This window comes from Schistocerca cancellata, chromosome 2 (assembly GCF_023864275.1).
Source record: "Schistocerca cancellata isolate TAMUIC-IGC-003103 chromosome 2, iqSchCanc2.1, whole genome shotgun sequence".
In the NCBI taxonomy this organism is placed as follows: domain Eukaryota; kingdom Metazoa; phylum Arthropoda; class Insecta; order Orthoptera; family Acrididae; genus Schistocerca; species Schistocerca cancellata.
Window position 1 is genome coordinate 495,427,605 of NC_064627.1, and position 21,942 is coordinate 495,449,546.

Genomic DNA, 21,942 nt, shown 5'->3' on the forward strand with positions numbered 1-21,942 from the left:
TTGTCCCATTTATATTCCGTTTTTCTTATCCAAAAACTAAATAACCCATCTCGTATCATAATACAGATGCAACTTCGACAATTGACATTGTTATAAAATAAATAAGGGTCGGCCATACTCATAGAAGTTATCTTTCAGAAACTGCGTTGCCTGGTATCAACCTGAATTATTTTTGCAACTATTGATAATGCTAGTGCAATATTTTATAAATCTTAATTTGAGATTATTGTCCATGTTTCCAAGTCTTCCGAAAGGACATGAAATTCTTTAGATAACTATTGTCACAATGCATTAAAGTGCGTATTGATATGTACCGTTATGCTCGATCCTAATTCTTTTAAATGCTTCAGTCTATAAACAATTTAAGATGGCGATAACAAGATCATTTAATCTTTATGGAAGAATTTCTGTACCTCTACAAACACTTATTAGAATGGTAACCAGTCTCTACCACAACTGCTGGTTTACCCTGCAGCTACAAATATTTTTTTAAAATCTCTTCATTAAAATTTCACGAGTCATTTCATTATCAAATTTCATGTCCTAGGAGCATCTTTGACAGGTTGCACTCATCGTCAGTGTAGATGACGTTAATATCAATTTCTTTGGAAACGGGAAGACTGCGAATTTATATAATACGATAACGAGGCAAATTAAGCCAAGACGAAGGCATCTTTCAGCTGTCGCATAATACGAATGGAGCAGATGCCTTGCCTAAATACATCATCACTCTCAATGAAGCTAGGTTTGCTATCTTCCAGTGAAACAAGACATGTTCAACGACCTTCGACAAATGAAACAAAATCTATCAGTGAAACAAATTTTCCTTGTTTTTATCGTTTCGTCGGTATATTTTTCTTTGACGATCCTACTCCAAACAGTACGTCACACATGTAGCCCAACGCTAAGACCATTGGGGAACAAGAGTTGTGCACTTCAGAAGAGAGTCGATCTGAGATTCCTGCAGACGCAGTTCTGTCGCGGTCTGGTTGATAAGGTGGACAACTGTGCAGGAGTGGATTGGCGCAGCAAATGGAAACGCACTCCAAAGCAGAAGTACGCGGGACAGTATGATTCTTATGGGTGAAACTCTAAATTGCACATTGATTCGCCTTGAAATTCTGTTGGTATCTGGACTAAATGCAATGTCGCGTCCAGTCAAAGTGAGCTAAAGCCAACAACTTGAGCAAGGCCGCGCAGTCGTGTGTGATGCTCGTCGAGAAGAAAGGCCATCGGTGTCGACCACAGACGACACTGTCCAGGTAATCGACGAACTAATTCGCAGCAGTCACAGATTTTCGAAGGATGACGATGTTCACATAGCAATTCTCCAGTGGCTCCGTGAGCAAGGCGCGCATCTGTACTGTCGAGGAACTGAACGGTTGGTAGAGCGCGCCGACCGTAGTTTACAGAGACTTCGTGAATAACTTAAAAAATAATATCAAATATTTGCGTTACTTTGAAGTGCGGTACATTATTCGATAAAAGAAACTTAATTCCTAAATAATGTGTAAATCTTCATTTGTGACAGTGCTTTTAGTTGTGCCTATCTGCGACTCAGCATCTCCGCTATATAGATAGTCTTATAGGGAAAACGGGACACAGAACAACAATAGACTAAATTAAAGAACCTTCTGGGCCAAGAGGAAGGAAACTAGAATCACGGAACAAAAAAATTTAATGTAAACTGAACAGCTACCAAGGAAAACCACCAATAGGGGTGAGGAATTTATCAACTGCGAATGTTTTGGCGGAGACTGTCAGTGTGAGTATTCGCCTTAAAACCAAGAAAACGCTCTCGACGGCCTCAGGCTGAACTCGGGAATTGGGAACTGGGTAGAGGAATAAAGCAAAGTGCCATTCCTCCAAGACATGAACTAAAAGGGTCGTTGGCGGACAAATGATTCATTAACCTGACCAAACACTCCATAAAATTGTAAGAAAATCATATGAACATTAAGAACCTCCGGATGGATGCATGTAAGAATTGGACGCCGAGGGTTCCATACAAACTTATGTATATAGGTGCTTCATCCATCCTGGGAATGCAAAATCTTTATGATTTTTGCCTGTTACTGATATTAATACTTACAAGATAACAGTGCCGGAAATTCCAAGACTTTGGAGGATCACAAAAAAATTCTTCTTGTGTAATATAATTACAAATAAAGAATTTTCGAATTTTTTCTTTGCTTGATGCATCTACCCGTTCCTGAGAACAAAGGTCGTAACAAAGGATCAGACAGACAGTCGGATAAAATGATAAATATATATATATATATATATATATATTTCTGCCGTGTCACATAATCAAATATTGACAATTCTCGGATTTTTTTCTTATAATTGTACTGTGAAACCTTGCTTCTTGGCAAATCTCACGATCTAGGTCAACGGAAAGTTTTTATAGGTTTTGATGAGTAAGTTTGCGAGTATCTAAATACGTGGCATAAATGGCCGTATCTTTTGACTGCTTTATCTTACAAGCTTAAATTTATCACACCGTCAAGAGAGCATTTACTTTAGTATGTGACATAAGTTTCAAATCCGTACGCCTGCCTGCTCCTAAGAAGACAGATTCTCAACAGTCGGACAGACAGACAGATGGACATCAGAGTGATCCTAAGCGTTCCGTTTTACCGGTTGATGTATGGAACAGTAAAAACGAATGGAAAATGGAAATGAGGTCCCATGATTCTTGACAGAGCGTAGGGGAACGATGCGGGAGACCCGTACCGCCCTACTAGATAAGGTCCTAGTGGAGGTGGTTTGCCGTTGCCTTCCTCCAACCGTAATGGGGATGAATGATGATGAAGACGACGCAACAACCGCCAATCAACTTGGAGCAGGTGAAAATCCCTAGTTCCACCGGGAATCGAACCCGGGACACTAAAAAAATAATATAACCAAATAACACAACGTTCAGATGTCTTTTGTTCCTAACAGGAGTTTTCTTATTATTTAACAGCCAGGTCCTCGTTTATTAAAGAAGGGTACATTTTTGTTTACTCTTTTTCCTTTTATTTTCGTATGTATCTCTTTTATAATTATTGTTTGAGAATAGCATATGTAGACGACATACGTAGAATTTGGCCTAACCGAATTGCACACGTCGTACCAGGAACGACTTGGTACTGAACTTTTCTACATCCAGAACCTATTGCATTCCGTATCACATTCTCAGCTGTTGTCAAGAAAGGAGGAGGTGCTGTACACTATTAGGAGGGAAGCGTGTAGTCTCCCAAGCCATGAGTTTGTTTGTTGTCACATACTTACAACGTAATCAGAGACATTCAGGTTGACGATGCAATGTGCAGCTGTGAGTATCCACTCTTCTGTCAGAATGGAGCCCCCGCAGAAATGCTGGAACCCGGACTCGTCCGGTGTCTTCAGGGATACCACGTACGGGAACTGACCTGTTGAAGGAGAATACACAATACTACTTCATATTTAGTAAGAATGAAAAGATGAGGATGCACTACGTCGACCATGTGCGCTTAATGTTAAAAAATCGTATTAATTGTGCATCATCATTTATGTAGAGTAAGTGGAATATTTGATTAAGCATTCAGTTGAAAGTTGAGACCTGAACGTATGATTCAGTTTCAGTCTTCCTGTAATACTGAGCTGTATCATTCAACAACACCGAGCATTCAGCAACCTCTTTTCGCCCACTTACGTTACTAATTCGTTTCCAGAGCAGTCCCGGTCAAGAATAAATCACAGAGAAACGCATCAAGGCTTCTGTCCTGTTCGGTTGTGAAATAACACTCACCACACCACATTTTCTTTTAACTCGATTACTACGAAATATTCCGACGAAATGAATTGATAGATCACATCACCACGTTCACATGAAAGCGTGTTGCTCGTGTCGACTGACAGAACGTAAGACAGTTTTCCAGTCAGGCGCTGAGAGGCCACCGAAGGAAAATTCCAGAGTATTTATCTGTTATGTTTTGATCTGCCTACAGCTGAATAATACATTCAGCCACTTCATTTATAAACACAATTCGCCATTAAAATTGCTACACCACGAAGATGACGTGCTACAGACGCGAAATTTAACCGACAGGAAGAAGATGCGGTGATATGCAAATGATTAGCTTTTCAGAGCATTCACACAAAGTTGGCGCCGGTAGCGACTCCTACAACGTGCTGACATGAGGAAAGTTTCCACCCGATTTCTCATACACAAACAGCAGTTGACCGGCGTTGCCTGGTGAAACGTTGTTGTGATGCCTCGTGTAAGGAGGAGACATGCGTGCCATCACGTTTCCGACTTTGATAAAGGTCGGGTTGTAGCCTATCGCGATGGTGGTTTATCGTATCGTGACATTGCTGTTCGCGTTGGTCGATATCCAATGACTGTTAGCAGAATAGGGAATCGATGGGTTCAGGAGGGTAATACGGAACGCCGTGCTGGATCCCAACGGCCTCGTATCACTAGCAGTCGAGATGACAGGCATCTTATCCACATGGCTGTAACGGATCGTGCAGCTACGTCCCGATACCTGAGCCAACAGATGGGGACGTTTGAAAGATAACAACCATCTGCACGAATAGTTCGACGATGTTTGCAGCAGCATTGACTATCAGCTCTGTGACCATGGTTGCCGTTACTCTTGACGCTGCATTACAGACAGGAGCGCCTGCGATGGTGTACTCAACGACGAACTTGGGAGCACGGATGGCAAAACGTCATTTTTTCGGATGAATCCAGGTTCTGTTTACAGCATCATGATGGTCGCATCCGTGTTTGGCGACATCGCGGTGAACGCACATTGGAAGCGTGTATTCGTCATCGCCATACTGGCGTATCACCCGGCGTGATAGGATGGGGTGCCATTGGTTACAAGTCTCGGTCACCTCTTGTTCGCATTGACGGCACTTTGAACAGTGGACGTTACATTTCAGATGTGTTACGACCCGTGGCCCTACCCTACATCGATCCCTGCGAAACCCTACATTTCAGCAGGAAAATGCACGACCTCATGTTTCAGGTCCTGTACGGGCCTTTCTGGATACAGAAAAAGTTCGACTGCTGCCCTGGCCAGCACATTCCCCAGATCTCTCACCAAATGAAAACGCCTGGCCAATGGTGGCCGAGCAACTGGCTCGTCACAATACGCCAGTCACTACTCTTGATGAGCTGTGGTATCGTGTTGAAGCTGCATGGGCAGCTGTACCTATACACGTCATCCAAGCTCTGTTTGACTCAATGGCCAAGTGTATCAAGGCCGTTATTACGGCCAGAGGTGGTTGTTCTGGGTACTGATTTCTCAGGATCTATGCACCCAAATTGCGTGAAAATGTAATCACATGTTAGTTCTAGTATAATATATCTGTCCAATGAATACCCGTTTATCATCTGCATTTCTTCTTGGTGTAGCAATTTTAACGGCCAGTAGTATACATATATTAATATATGCCACTGTGAAACTATGGCACATTTGACACAAAATTAACAAACAAAAATACAACATAAAATTATGTCTTAAGGCGTATATGATTCTACCAAACATACACATCTTCCTATTAAAAATTCGTTATTGTCTTCTACAACAACGTTAATCGCAGTCAAAGTCCCTTTATGTGTTGCAAGAGTACAGTAACTTCCAGTAACATGTCAGTGGTGCGTGGTAACGCATTGGATCTCCGAAGACCAGGCGGCCAAGGTCTCCGATCACGTCAGAATCTCACGAGTAGGGCTCGGACAAGGGCGGTTGTCACTACGAAAATTCAACTCACTTCTTGCCCCATTACCACGGTCCACTGGGAAGAGAAGGTGCAATGTCAGTGACGTGTCTCATTTTAGTCTGTTGTGACAGTTGTGATAGGTGGTCCACTTCATCCTGGAATGAATCACAATGCTGTAAAGGAAGTCGCCGGCTGAAATTTCATAATTTCTAGTGTCCTACAAAGCAGATAGTTATTAGTCTTATTATTTAAAAAATTTCCTTATAGTAATGCAGGACGTGAAGCTAAGAGGATTAACATTGTTTCTGCGAATACATTTTTTACATGAGTATCAATCCTTCTAGGACAACAGAGCTCAGCTGTCGTTGCCGATGTTTCGGCAGAGAGTTTAGCCCGTCAACACTTCTTTCATTAACGAATGCTCATCCAGTGCCTTCAGCAGGTTTTGAGTTAGCCATATAAATACAAGTAGCTTTCAGTTACGCTGACAAACAATAATTTTCTTTTCATCTCCTTTGGGAACCATTTCTAATGTATTCTGACGTCGAGTGCAGAGATGATGCGTGGAAGCGTTGTTTGAAATGAGTTTATAGTTTTTGAAACAGCAGTCTGTTTGTAAACTTTGTCTATTCAAAGTACAGTGTGCTAACAAAATAAGTTTCTTAAGGAGGCAGTATCGTTCAACAAAACATCTAGCAGAATGATCCCGTATCGTTTGTGGAATCAGTTATTTGGAACCGTTTCATTAAAAACTTAGAGGCCTCGTATCTACCTCGTACGTGAAGTTGTATCTCAATGTATTCCATTAGAAGAGCCTTGGTTAAGCTGGTCTCATGACTTATGTACAAATTCGTAATGCTTATTTTGTCAAACATCAAGTGCTATATCACTGATGTCTGGAGTCGAACCAAAACACGTGAAGCCGTAATCCATATACGGACGTACCAAAATGCAATACAAAGTAACCCCAAGTCTAGGGTCCAAGCCTCATGATGAAACAGAAAGATTGCGTAGCATGTTAATTGCTCTCTCACATTTCTATGTCGCATATGTGTGTAATCGGCAGGACATCCAAGGAAATTTTCCACTCTCTTAAAAGGGAAAAGAAACTCTCTTAAGATCATGTTTAATAGTTCAGTTAGTTAGTATTTCGTAAACATACAGGCAGATGAAATGTCAAGCGATATTGTGATTGATTTAGCACTGAACCAGTCGTTAAAGATGACCGTTGCGGCCCTCATACTCTGTCATGAAAGAAGAACAAGGAAAACGTTTGGTCAGTAAGAATTCAAATCTCAACATCAATCATACGTTGAGAATACGTAGTTGCTTAGGACCTTCGTTTCGATATTATATTAAAAGAAAAAGTAAAATATGATACAGGGAGCATAGGTCGCGTTTCATAACCTAGTAATAATCACACGTGAATAACACAAATCGGAAAATGTATCGACGTTTCGAGATGGTAAATAAGTGTAATACTCAAGTAACTTATGGGAATGCACGAATACTTAACAAGGGGAGGTTAACACCAAATCCAACGGAGATAGAAGTTAGCTGCTTTCATCTAAACGATAAGTTGCCAGTGCCAAGTAAAATATCGTCTTTAATAATCAAGTCCTCCGCCATGAAGACTTACCAAAATATTTAGGTGTAACTCCTGATAGAACCTTTTGCTACAAGAAACACATAAAAAGCATCACAGCAAAGCTGACAATTAGGAGTACATAATTGAGACGGCACTCATGTTGTGCAAGGGGTAGAGCACTACGATGTCCTTCCTTAAGAGTCGTCCACTTCAGTGCCGAACACTTTGCTCCAATACATCTTAACAGTTCACATATAGAATCCATGTTCAACTGAACGCAGCTGCGAGGAAGATAACAGGATGCATCACCTCTACACCTCTTAACTGGTTACCATCTCTAAGTCACATTGTGCCATGTGATATTCGAAGAAATTAATTCAAATTCCCAAGCTCTCGATGCATTCTGATGTGCCTGCATTTAGAATGAGCAGAGTAATAGCTAGGCAGTCACCTGGCATACTGGTAGAATCGCAGCAAACAACAGCTTTCCGCTTGAAGAGATAGCGATTAAGGGCGTGGAGTAGCATTTCCTACTGGAAATATCAAGCTCTCGTAAGACCCGCTGCAAGGGCAGTCAGTAAGCAACTACCGCAACGTGCTTGGAATACTGTTTAGAGGCTTCGTACAGACAGTGGCATCTGTGCAGAAAGTCTGCACCATCGAGGAAAGGTTTCCTATTCTTAACGCTTTCGGTGCCCCGCCAGGCGTGGTAGCTCCGGGAACGATAATGTAATTTCTGTAAAACAAACATGCTTTATAAAATCTGGAGAAACATATTTTTCGAAGTCTAATACTTTGTTTTCTACAATACCCAAAGAAATAATTATCGAAGAATTGGAATTAATAAACACAAACAATATTATTCCATTTCTATCTAGAAAAAGAATAAATGCAACTAATAAACTGTTTCCATATTCCATTAAAGAAATCGAACTAATTATCTGTTTCTTCGAAAATCTCTATACAGTTAATATGCAACAAGTTAAAACTAAATGCAGATAAAACAAATTTAACTAATTTTTCTCTTTCTTCTTTATTATCTGTTTTAATTTTTATTTGTATTCCTGTTAATTTGTTTGTATTTTTGTTTCCCCAATATACATATTGTAAAAATCATTAAAAATAATACAATAACTATTTTGTAACGAAGCTGTTAATTTTGGCCACATTTTAGCTAGTGGAACAGAATAAAATGGAGCATTTTCGAAATATTTGCTGTTATTAGTTGTAAACAGTCTGTTAATTAATCAAATTTTTGTTCTTTTTGGAAATCTGGATTAATGTAATTATAAATTGTTGCTTCTAATCTCGTAATTCCATTTTCTTTAGCTAAACCGGATGCAAATGTTTCTTTTAATCTTTTATCTGGGCAATTTAAAAAATCTATTATGTGGTTTCCTAGTTGTTTATTTACTCCAGGACTTGTTAATTGGCAAATAAATTTATTGTAAATTTTAACTCTAGAATTAGAATTAATCCATGTTAAACAATCTTTGCCAACAGAATTATTGTTGTTAACTATTACATTACAATTTTCTTTATATTGTCCTTGCATTCTAAAATTAAAATTATTAGTTAAGTATTCGATCATTTTTTCCTTGTTAAAAATTCCTGCAAAATCCTGTGTTATGTCTAAATCTAATAAATAATAATGTTCCTTTTTAAGTTCTTCTAAAATTTCTGGTAATTCTCTTAAAAGTGTATCGAGTTTAACATCTGCTAATTGTACTTTGTAAGGAATAACAACAGTATTTTTATACCTTTGTTCTATAATTTTTATATCTATAATAAATATGGAATTTTTGCTTTAACTCCATGTCTTGCTAAATTAAATACAGAAAATCTAGATCTTAATAAACTGTTAAAACTTCCACAAGCTTCCTTTTTTACAAGAAATTTTCCATTTTTCATTTCTCTTTCGCAATCTATAAAATCTGTTATTTTAATTGCCATTATATTATCGCAGAATGGTTCTGTAATTGGTTTAAATTCTTCTAATTTTTTCTCTCCTTTTGTGTGTATTATATCTCCAATATTTGTAACAAGATTGTTATTATTTAAATTTTCTGTAAGTAAGCATAATCCAAATCTTTCATTAGTTGGTTTTACTTTATTTCCCAAGAGTTCTGTTAAAGAATATTTCTTTTCATTTGTAGTGGACATTTTATTTTCAACTTCCATTTATAGAGGAAAAAATTTATTAGACTTGCAAAAAAGTAGTTAGAAGTAAAGACATAAAATTGTTAAAAAGACATAACATTTAATTGTTTTAAAAAAGTAGTTGAAACTTCGTTGTTGAAAGCATAGTAAATTGCTTTTCTTACGTATTTGAAAAATAAGTGAGTTTTATTCTAATTATTAATATATTATAATACTATATTTTATTAGAATTATTAATTGTTAGGTAAAAGGGATAGTAGAATACTTTAGTATGTTCTGGATCATTAGATCAATCTTAGGGAAAATAAAAAATTGCGAGTGTTAACGAGTTTTTTTTTACTTTTTATAAGACTGGTCTAGTGGTCCAGGACATACCAAAGTATTCTACTGAGAGAATAGAATTCCAAGCAGAATTTAAGCAACGAACCTTCACTCAATATAGAAGGTCTCTTTATAGTTTGTAATGCTGGAAATGCATTTCCTCCTATTTCCATCTATTGTACTATAAATTTTTTCCTTATTTTCTTACCTGAAGATATGACTTTTCAGTGTCTTTATATACTGTAATTGTTTTACAATATATATATATTCTTTTTTGCCGATGTATAATTGGTTTGTTTTGTAAATACTATTTGTATTTTTACACTGTGTCTTGCCTGGGGAAAACTATGCTATCGAACGATTACATCAATAGGTCGTGTGGAGAACCAAAGTGTTTAGGATCTTTGGTAGTACTGGCTCTGCCGCATGGAGCGCGGACAGAGCAGAGTCTGGCTCGAGTAGGGCGGTGGAGAGGTGTGTTGAGTGACGCTCCCGCGAGTTGCCAAGCTTTCGGGGTTTGGCAGCATGTAGTTGCGCTCGACTTGCTATGATAGTTTCTGGCACGGTGTCGCGGACGGTAAACATTAGCTGGCATACATCAAGAGCCCATTTTGCCTGGTGACCGTGTCGAGAAGAAGGCGCGCCAACATCCAGCTTCTGCAGCAGCTACGGCCGACAATAAGTGATTGTCGCCACCTCCTCGATCGACGACTTCAAACCTTCAATCAACCAACAAGGAAGACTGAAAGCACGTAAAGTTTTAGAACTGTATGGCAGACATCAGCTTTTCAAACTGTTCCATTTGCATCACTAAAATATTGCAACTTAGCATGAACCTTTGTTGCTCATTGTCCCAATTGCATTACCAAGCAGGGCCCCTTCCTTTTCCGAAATGAACTCGAGTGTCGTTGAAATTCAAACGCAAGCATTAAAGTAATATCATTGCATTTCACTGCTTTCATTTCAAAGTTCAGTTAAAGTATTCATAGCTGGCTACAATATATAGATTACACAAGCACAAATTAAGAGTGCGAGTTTTGTTACCATATTTTAGCTTACCTGTGACTGCAGCTCAGCTCGGTACATACTAAATTTTACTATTGTTAATTGTTCAAAATCATTTAATTCAAGTTCAAAGTTAAATCTCTTATTTCTAAATTGCGTAGATTCATATAGTTTTTGAGATGATTGTTGAGGTAGCCCAATTCTAAGCTTATTTTATTTAATTTCGTAGTGCTTCAGAAGCAAAGTTCACTATTAATTTCAGTCACTAAATTAACATCAATTTTCCGGTTTTATTAATTCTTTTGCTAAATTAAGTCAGAGTGTAGCGAAATTTATTACTTCTGACAAACACTCACTTTTCACACAACACGTGTCAACCTTCAGTTGCCACGCTTTTAGTGCTAATTATATGTGCATTAACCTTTCTTTTTCAGTTATTATAGTAGTTGTCCATAGGACTGGCGACTGTAATTTTCCCCAAATCTCAAATATCTAATTAATGCCAGTTAATTGTTAATGTAACGACCGCACATTTACTTTCTTCATTAACTTTACCCTTTTTCAAAATTAATTTCACCAATTTCATTTGCATTTTTCCCTTCATTTAGATGTAACCCTTTCCTCCCTCTTTACCGACAGATTAACTTCGGTGACGATTGCTTTCCCAAGTTTCCATTAGGTACACGCGTTTTAATTTTTCACTGTCATTAAGGTCGATAAGTGAGGGGGAGGTTAAAAGTTTAATAATAACAGCTTACTTAATAACACTATCCTAGTAATTGAAAATGCACGTCAGGATCACTGTGTTGTTACATTCCATCGGATGACCGGCACTAGCGCAATGTTTCGTAAACGCATATTAGCCCGACTATTGTAAGTGCGTATTAATCTTATGGTCTATAGACCAGTCCTTCACGGCCCTAAATCCATGACATATGAATGACGTATCATAACTGCAGGAGATACACTCGAGCTCCCCAACCTCTCCCCCGCCCCTTACGCAAACTAAGATCATTACAAGCCCTAAAGGGACCATGATCTTAAACGGCATCCGAAAAACACATTTCTCATCGCGTTTCTTCAGGACAGACAAAGCTGTTGGGAATACCATCTACGGAAAGGATCTGTGGTTGTGTGGTAGTACAAGTTCGTAACTGTGTCTGTTGATTTTCTTTTGTATTCCTTCCTGATGCAGCCCAACCCGATGAGGGTCTAATTAGGCAAGAACTCTGATCTCTTGTTTCGTTTGAACTTTGCGGATGACGAGGTGTTCACCTGTCGAAATATCGGCGGTTGTCAAGGACGTTACCCAGCTTCTTTCACTCGAGGAGGAGGAGGAGGAGGAGATTAGTGTTTAACGTCCCGTCGACAACGAGGTCATTAGAGACGGAGCGCAAGCTCGGGTGAGGGAAGGATGGGGAAGGAAATCGGCCGTGCCCTTTCAAAGGAACCATCCCGGCATGTGCCTGAAGCGATTTAGGGAAATCACGGAAAACCTAAATCAGGATGGCCGGAGACGGGATTGAACCGTCGTCCTCCCGAATGCGAGTCCAGTGTGTTCTTTCACTCGAGACGGCGGACGAAATGTTTCAATTTCCCCTAAGAAGCGGTGATACAGTATATCTGAAGTAGGAGAGATTCAATCTGTGATGATTTTGTACAGAAATGTTTTACACCTTTCTCTTGAACAAAATCAGCGGTCTAGCTAGAATACTTTTAAATGGATTAAATACAGTCTTGAACCAAATAAAGTATTTAATTGTAATGGTAAGCAGTTCCGGTCAGAATGTGACCATCTTCAGACCATTTATATCATGATGGTGAGCGGTGGCGGCAAACGGAGCAGGTATGGCGCCACGAACGTCAACTCTCTCCCACCATCATGCCAGATGTTAGGCCCGTATGACGATGACGAATGCAACATTGTTTCTCCTCGAGCCTCCAAAAGCCGAAACGTCCATTGTGGTGCCGTGAGCAGCACCGGCACTCGTCTGAAAAGACGACGTGCTACTATTTCCGTGTCCAGCGTTGTTGTTGGTCTCCGTGCCGGCAGCCCGTCGTTCAAATTGGTTCAAATGGCTCTGAGCACTATGGGACTTAACATCTGAGGTCATTAGTCCCCTAGAACTTAGAACTACTTAAACCTAACTAACCTAAGGACATCACACACATCCATGCCCGAGGCAGGATTCGAACCTGCGACCGTAGCAGCAGCGCGGTTTCGGATGAAGCGCCTAGAACCGCTCGGCCACAACGGCCAGCAGACCGTCGTTCCTTCAGAAGTCGTCCCACTGGTTTGGATACTTGCTTGCTGCAAATCACCCATTTCCTGACTCAAAGTACGTGACGTGTTTGTATAATCTACACGACAAAAGTGAATAATGTCTGTCCTGTCGAGCGCTAGCCACGCGGGACCGTTAAGGCTCTGCATGGCGTCTAGCAAGACGCTCCTGATGTTAGCGATTGCATATTCGAATAACAGCCGTGGGAACCCGAAAATCCGAGCAGCACTATCGCCAAATGACAAACCGCAGCCTCGACAGCCAACAATCCTGCCGCTGCACGTGTTGGTGGACGTTCCTCCTTCACACATGAACATAACACTGTCTTCTAAGAAGCGAACAACATTCAAATGCGGTTTCTGAATGAGAAACTTGCTATACAGTCTGTCGTTACATACAGAAAATACATGGCATTTCTCTAATCTACTTTGTGTCGTTGCACTTAACATTTTAATCATTTACATATGCAGGAAAATGTCAGCTTTATAGCGTTGGAATTTTAATGGTAAGTACCGCAATTTACAGGTGCTAAATCTGAACATTCTCCAATAGCATCGCATCTCAAACGTATTGGGATACGTCTTTCTGACTCTCGACTGCTTCTGCATCAGTTCTGTCAGAAATGGGTACGTCACCTCAGAAATCGAGTGATTTGAATATCACATAATTGTATTACTTCTAGTGAAGAAAAATATCAGTACTCCATTAACTCACTTTTTAAGTCTACTGAACTTCGTATATTGTATAAAGACGCAACAGCAGTACTCTGTGTTGCTTATATAGACAATTCAGGTTCTGACATCAGCTACTCTCTCCACTGTTGATCTCTGAGCTGTATGTAGGTTTATATAAAACTCATGAGGTAGAGATGCTGACAAACTAAAGGCTGTGACAGATTTTTATCAGGCTGGGAGAGACTAGTTTCGTAACATACACAAAGAATTATATAGGAGATATATATAAGTATTTATGGAGACTGAAGCGACGATTGAAAATTTGTACCAAGGCTGGGATTCGAATCTAGCTCTTCTGTTCACTAGCCAGATGTGCTAACTACTATGCCACTCTGGAACAGTAGCTTTGTACAACTGGATGGACTACCCTTCCGCCTCTGTCCTCTATCCAGATTCCCATTCACACCTCAACCCACTTGCTATTACCCCATAAAGTCGAACAGCAACCTATATGTTACAGAAGTAGGTCTGAAGACGGAGAAGTACTCACCTGGAAAGGCATCGGAGCCGCCAACGATGCGTTCTTCCACGTCGGTGAACTCTGATGGGCTGTCAGCTTCTTCGAATTTGTACCAGTCCGGATCCTCTGGCGATCCGTACCACATCTCTTCAACCGGTCCATCTCCCTCGTTTGCATCACCTGATGAAAACGGATTTGTTGCTGATGGTGTCATATAAAACAGAAATTAATTAATGCTTGCTTTAAGGGGGATCAATGCTCTACAATATAAATTGAAAATATGTGTCTGGATTACAGCACGAGACGTCATGTTCTGAAAGGAGTTCACATCATGTTGTGAGACGATATCTTAGTATGAGCCAGAAACGACCACTCGTTTCAAGAGAACATTCAATTTGAGCCAGGGTACATTTAGTAGAACGTGTTCTACTGTTAGTACAATATAAGGAAATGTGTCATTGAGGATTTTGTAGTGTGTCGCAGATACAAACTGTGGAACAGGAACCAGCAGTCGTGCGAGTGAAGAGGGAGCTTCTGGTAATGGAAGTGGAGTGTTCAGTGGCAACATCGTGCATTTAAATCTCATACCCTCATCGTTAGGTAGTCACATTACTGCCAACGCACACATTTACTAGATCACATTACCGACCGAGGAAAGAAGTGTTGTTCGCAAGTCTGCTGTAGCCTAAACATTTGGTTCTTGAATACTACGAGAGAGCATTAGTGCTGCAGGTGTACTAACAGTACGTATCTATCTATCGTCTTCTGTACACGCATAAATAAAGGGCCCTACCAGGCAAAAAGGAGTACAAACGTCTCAAAAATGAGACCGACAGGAAGTGCAAAATGGCTAAGCAGGGATGGCTAGAGGACAAATGTAAGGATGTAGAGGATTATCTCACGAGGGGTAAGATAGATACTGCCTACAGGAAAATTAAAGAGACCTTTGGAGAAAAGTGAACCACTTGCATGAATATCAAGAGCTCAGATGGAAACCCAGTTCTAAGCAATGAAGGGAAAGCAGAAAGGTGGAAGAAGTATATAGAGGGTCTATACAAGGGCGATGTACTTGAGGACAGTATTATGGAAATGGAAGAGGATGTAGATGAAGATGAAATGGGAGATATGATACTGCATGAAGAGTTTGAGAGAGCACTGGAAGACCGAAGTCGAAATAAGGCCCCGGGAGTAGACAACAATCCATTAGAACTACTGACAGCCTTGGGAGAGCCAGTCCTAACAAAACTCTACCATCTGGTGAGCAAGAAGTATGAGACAGACGAAATTCCCTCAGACTTCAAGAAGAATATAATAATTCCACTACCAAAGAAAGCAGGTGTTGACAGATGTGAAAATTACCGAACTATCAGTTTAATAAGTCACAGCTGCAAAATACTAACGCGAATTCTTTACAGACGAATGGAAAAACTGGTAGAAGCCGACATCGGGGAAGATCAGTTTGGATTCCGTAGAAATGTTGGAACACGTGAGGTAATACTGACACAACGACTTATCTTAGAAGAAAGATTAAGGAAAGGCAAACCTACGTTTCTAGCATTTGTAGACTTAGAGAAAGCTTTTGACAATGTTGACTGGAATACTCTCTTTCAAATTCTGAAGGTGGCAGGGGTTAAATACAGGGAGCGAAAGGCTATTTACAATTTGTACAGAAACCAGATGGCAGTTATAAGAGTCGAAGGGTAAGAAAGGGAAGCAGTGGTTGGGAAGGGAGTGAGACAGGGTTGCGGCCTCTCCCCGATGTCATTCAATCTCTACATTGAGCAAGCAGTAAAGGAAACAAAAGAAAAGTTCGGAGTAGGTATTAAAATCCATGGAGAAGAAATAAAAACTTTGAGGTTCGCCGATGACATTGTAATTCTGTCAGAGACAGCAGAGGACTTGGAAGAGCAGTTGAACGGAATGGACAGTGTCTTGAAAGGAGGGTATAAGATGAACATCGACAAAAGCAAACCAAGGATAATGGAATGTAGTCGAATTAAGTCGGGTGATGCTGAGAGAATTAGATTAGGAAATGAGACACTTAAAGTAGTAAAGGAGTTTTGCTATTTGGGGAGCAAAATAACTGATGATGGTCGAAGTAGAGAGGATATAAAATGTAGACTGGCAATGGCAAGGAAAGCGTTTCTGAAGAAGAGAATTTGTTAACATCGAGTATTGGTTTAAGTGTTAGGAAGTCGTTTCTGAAAGTATTTGTATGGATTGTAGCCATGTATGGAAGTGAAACATGGACGATAAATAGTTTGGACAACAAGAGAATAGAAGCTTTCGAAATGTGGTGCTACAGAAGAATGCTGAAGATTAGATGGGTAGATCATATAACTAATGAGGAGGTATTGAACAGAATTGGAGAGAAGAGAAATTTTTGGTACAGCTTGACCAGAAGAAGGGATCGCTTGGTAGGACATATTCTGAGGCATCAAGGGACCACAAATTTAACATTTGAGGGCAGCATGGAGGGTAAAAATCGTAGAGGGAGACCAAGAGATGAGTACACTAAGCAGATTCAGAAGGATGTAGGCTGCAGTAGGTACTGGGAGATAAAGGCCACAACAACAACAACCACTTTTTATATCAGTAGGATCAGGTTAACCTCGGAAAAAACTGTAGGAATTTTGATACGATTTTCACCAACAGATATACTGATTCAAAGGGAAGATTTACTTACATAATTTATAAATATTTTGTGAAAATTTTGTGAACTATGAAGAATTAAAGTCCCTTGCTGCAGTGAAAACGATACTATTGTCGTCTACCAGTGATAGGGGTAAAGCCGTCTGACTACAGCGGCAGGCCAGCGCCAACAATCGCTACTGGGAGGCCAGTATGAGCTAATTTTGCTCCTGTGATGCATGATAAGACAAGAACAGGCTTTTTGTTACAGAGTTAACGTTTAAGGAGTGTGAAGAGAAATGCGGGGAAAGGCCACACAGAAAATGTAGCCTTCGGGTAGCTGGCAAGTGGCTGTGGCACCTCCAAACTGATGCTGCAGTTTGGCAGAATGGGATGATGATGACGATGTTTAGTTTGTGGGGAGTTCAACTGCGCGGTCATCAGCGCCCGTACTAAGTCCCAGTTTTTACACATTCCAATATTTTTTTTTACAGTCAGTCTAGCCACTGTCACGAATGATGGCGATGAGGATGAAATGATGAGGACAACACAAACACCCAGCCCCCGGGCAGAGAAAATCCCCAACCCGGCCGGGAATAGAACCCGGGAGCCCGCAATCCAGAGACAGCAACACTAGCCACTAGACCACGAGCTGCGGACGGCAGACAGAAGCGTGGCAGCTCGCAACTCCAATCACTCCACACGTCAGTTATATATGTAATAGATAACACTCATGCCTTCTGAGAATTTTCCTGGAGTGTGCTGCTTAAATCGTTTCAATTGTATGAAAGTGATGATAATCAGCTGCCTAACGTTGTCATAATTCTTTACAGTGGCTCATAAACAATATTACCACTACACCCGACAAGTCGTCCGACCTCAGACACTTAGTGTTTCCGGTGTAAAACTGTGGTAGAGCACTAGTACAATACAAAATAAATCGTAAATTTACATGTACATCAATACGGAAACTCGTTCAATTTTCCACGCGTTTTATATTTTCTGCATTAAAAAGGTAAAGGTGCGTACATGGCTAAAATGGTTCAAATGGCTCTGAGCACTATGGGACTTAACTTCTGAGGTCATCAGTCCCCTAGAACTTAGAACTACTTAAACCTTACTAACCTAAGGACATCACACACATCCATGCCCGAGGCAGGATTCGAACCTGCGACCGCAGCGGTCGCGCGCTTCCAGAGTGTAGCGCCTACAACCACTCGGCCACTCCGGCCGGCGTTGCGTACATGACCCGTTATTATTTCATTTTCGGACAACATTGTATATACTTACATGTCATAATTGTATATTATGCTATTACTGAAACTAAGATTGCCTTTTTGTCTTTTCAATGCAATGTACAGTTTAACATGTACGTGGGCCTCGGACAACGAAGTTTGTAAATAAATAAATTAGTTCGTTATTCAGTTTGATACTACATAACAAGTGCTTGCTTACACACAAATACATAAGCATTCACAAGCTAAGCATAATGCAGGAATTTTACCGATCACAGTAAAGATTAAACACAAGACATTTGGGATAAGACAGTGACCGAACGGTAAAAACAAAATACTTTCGAAACAAAAGACACACATTGTAAAGACAAAAATAAAACAATAAAGAATAAAACTGGGAAACTTCTTACACAACAACACACGAAAAATCTCAATATATGGCAAGAACTCCTCTGTACCTTGATGGACAATCTACAGTAACTCAGTGCTACATAATATCTCGGATACCTAGGGGAAAATCATCCATCCATCAAAATTAAATCATGAAGCTAACGAAAAAAAATCTTTAAATTACAAAGCTACAACTGTAAGAGATGTAACAAAAAAACATAATCCCAGAACAAAATCAAAGACACTACAAACACATTAATTAAACTACAAAAATTATAAACATCAGAAACTATGGTAATTGGAGGCAGATCAAAAATTCAATGCCCAGAAAGCAAGAAAGAAACACTGAAATAATTTGTTTCGGTTCAGTCTCCCTAGGAGAAATTTGGACGAAAAGGACATCTAAAAATTATATCAGCATACCGAGTAAATCTCCGATACTTTCAGGAAGAGGCAATTAAAATTTTATGATCATTTTCTGAGAATGAACTCCCCATCTGTTCATCTCAATGAAAGTTAAAACAAATTATCTGTTTGAAACTGAATAGATCTTCAGGATACTGGCATCACAGTTGACAAGGTGCAGAGCAGAGATACATTCAGAATACTTCTCAATAATCATTTCATCTGGAGGTAAACCGAGATCAGATATCAAAAGATAGAAGAACGAAAGTGAAACTTCTGCGAGAAAAAGAAGAGATTTTGGGAGAATAAAAAAGCAAACATATCAGGAAAAAAGTTCAATAGTCCTACTTACTCAATAGGGCACAATGATGAAAATTAATAGAGAATATGGTCACCTCTAGCTGTCATTCAACAATTCCTAGGCGCCGGCATGATGCACAAACCCTTTCGATATCCCTCAGATTTCGCATGTGGCCACCAAGTGCTAGTTCAGCGGCATAGGAAAGCATGAAAAAGGAAGGATGAAAAACCTTAAACAACCTCGCGATCTTGGTCGAATGGTTTTGAATGGTATCTAATGGTGCCACCCTGTACGCCAGAGCAAGCTCCAAAGGAGTGAGATCATGCTCGACAGAATTTCAGTTCTGCAGTATCCTTAGAGATGAGCTGAATCATACAGAGACTGCGAGCAGTGTCAAAGGTTATTGGGGTCATCGTTCTCAGACTGCAACCTATTGTTTTCGACTGTGAAATTAGTGAAAATGAACGACTCAAGTGAAGCAGTGGTTACATTTCACAGCCTTCATGATACCTCTTGACGCCTTTTGGTATCGATTATGAGAAGCAGTGTATCTGAAGTATTTGAATTATTTTCTTCGGCCACCCATAAGAAAACCACGTGATTTATAGCGCTGGGTGTCGCAGTTCTGACCTCCGTCGGAGAGACATCAAGTGAAGAATTCAGATGTGGGTAACGAGACGTGTGGCAACCTTACAACGGTGTGGTACGTCGACGGTGGCGTCAGCCGAATTACGGTAAAATTTGGTTCTGATGTGACATCACTAACTTGCTTTACACCTCACATGAACGTCTGAGCTCCAGCCTTTGTTTTTTACACATGTCGACGCCTCGCTGTTTGAAGTATCGCCGAGTCAGAGGATGATGCTGCAGGGCACCATATTTTGTCACAATTACAGAGGAAGACTGCAGACACCGTCTAGCCAAACTTCGCAAAAAGGAGAAAATGATGGGGTTTCAAAACAGAGACCCTTTAATTTTGTTGCGCAGTGCAGTTACTTTTGTCTTGTGCTGCCAATTAGTTCCTTTTCTCTTTTGAAGTAAATAATAAAGCAATTTCTGTTCCATTGTGGGAACTACCTGCAGCTCCGAGAAGACACTTTGGCGAGATATTTTGGCATATGTCATGTGTATGTCTCAATTTTACTGTCGTAAATGCTTGATGAAAAGCGAAAAGTATGCGTGTAATGGGTAGTCTGTGAGGAAGATGATGGTTCAAATGGCTCTGAGCACTATGGGACTTAACATCTGAGGTCATCGGTCCCCTAGAACTTAGAACTACTTAAACCTAACTAACCTAAGGACATCACACACATTCATGCCCGAGGCAGGATTCGAATCGGCGACCGTAGCGGTCGCGCGGTTCCAGACTGTAGCGCCTAGAACCGCTCGGCCATCCCGGCCGGCAGGAAGATGATGTTCGAACATTTGTTTCACAAGTTGTAATTCCACCGCATTGTGTCTTGCTTTCATGCTAAAATCTGAAAAAAATTTACTTATTCGTAACTTATATGATCAGTATTACAATATTTCAAAACAGAGATACTACTAATTAACTTTTAAAAATTATTTAGTTTCGTGATTGTAACACAATCGAATCCTTCTGTTTTTATGCATCATAAAATTTCATTTTACCCCTCGGGAGGTATTTACAACTGGGTTGGAAACCATTGTAGTAGTCCCTGTGGAACACTTGTAATATTTTTACGCACAAAATCGTTAGAGAGCACAAGGAAATATAGATTCTGTTGTAATCATCATTACTCGAATAGTGGAATGATTATGGATACGATACCAAATATTATGGAGGCCCTGAGTCAGTGCAACTACTAATTCACAACAGACCGGAACCTTGATTACTTTCAATTGGAAGTAATGCCACAGGATCAGCGAAAGACTGTATTTACATTGCGTTGAGTCTTTATCAGTAAGTGCTATTTGGCCTAAGGAATGCACTGTCAATGTTTCAGTCGTCGCCAGACGGGATGTTAAGAGATTTAAAACTGTAATAATAAATGTTGTATCTTAATGACATTATTGTATTTTCAAAGGATATGGAGAAACACATGCAATGACTGAAAAAAGTTTTTATGAGATAGCATTCCACTTGCCCGACTTTGAGTATCAAGAAATACCATTTTCCATTAATGGAAGTCAACTACTTGGGACACATGTGAAAATAGATTCAAGATTTCACTGTGAAGTTTACTGACACTGTAGACAAGTATAGAGCTACAGTCAATCTTTAGATTAGCTTATTACTATAGGATATTCGTGATGATATTTGCATGTACTGCATTACCGCTGATGCACTTGTTGAAGTAGGGTCTGGAACTCCAGTGGACAGCGGAATGTCAAGCCACATTTGATAAACTGAAGAAGGCATTAACAGCCAGCCTTATGTTAGTGTTCTAGCAGGCAGTGTGCGATTTGCAGGGGGGGATTTCCCCCCCTCTGCATCAGACCATCCCCTCCTCTGGTTTTAGTTTATGCATCCCAACCTGGGATGTTTATTTCCCACACACTGGAGTAAAACTTTACATATAATTTAAATTTGTGGAGCCGAACACTGAAAGTTTTTAATAAGTCTTTCTATTAATATGTTTGAGTTTTCTATCATCAGAAGAAGTACAACTTTTCACAAATGTACCTCTACCGTTTGAATTCCCCTCGTATATCTGTACCAGTATGTAGATGATTTGGTAAATAAGTTTTACCTATAATGTAATTTTA

The 21,942-nt window shown here is 40.0% G+C and overlaps 1 protein-coding gene across 1 annotated transcript in view; it reads right to left on the minus strand.

Annotated features, from left to right (window-relative positions):
• Positions 1-21,942, minus strand: part of LOC126155658 (trypsin-1-like) — a 45,652-nt gene that overhangs the window by 11,783 nt on the left and 11,927 nt on the right. The window contains exons 2-3 of the mRNA XM_049916243.1: positions 14,281-14,430; positions 3,277-3,416 (exon numbers count right to left, since the gene is read on the minus strand). Of these exons, the coding sequence (XP_049772200.1) occupies positions 3,277-3,416; positions 14,281-14,430 (290 nt within the window). The remainder of the gene's footprint in view (positions 1-3,276; positions 3,417-14,280; positions 14,431-21,942) is intronic.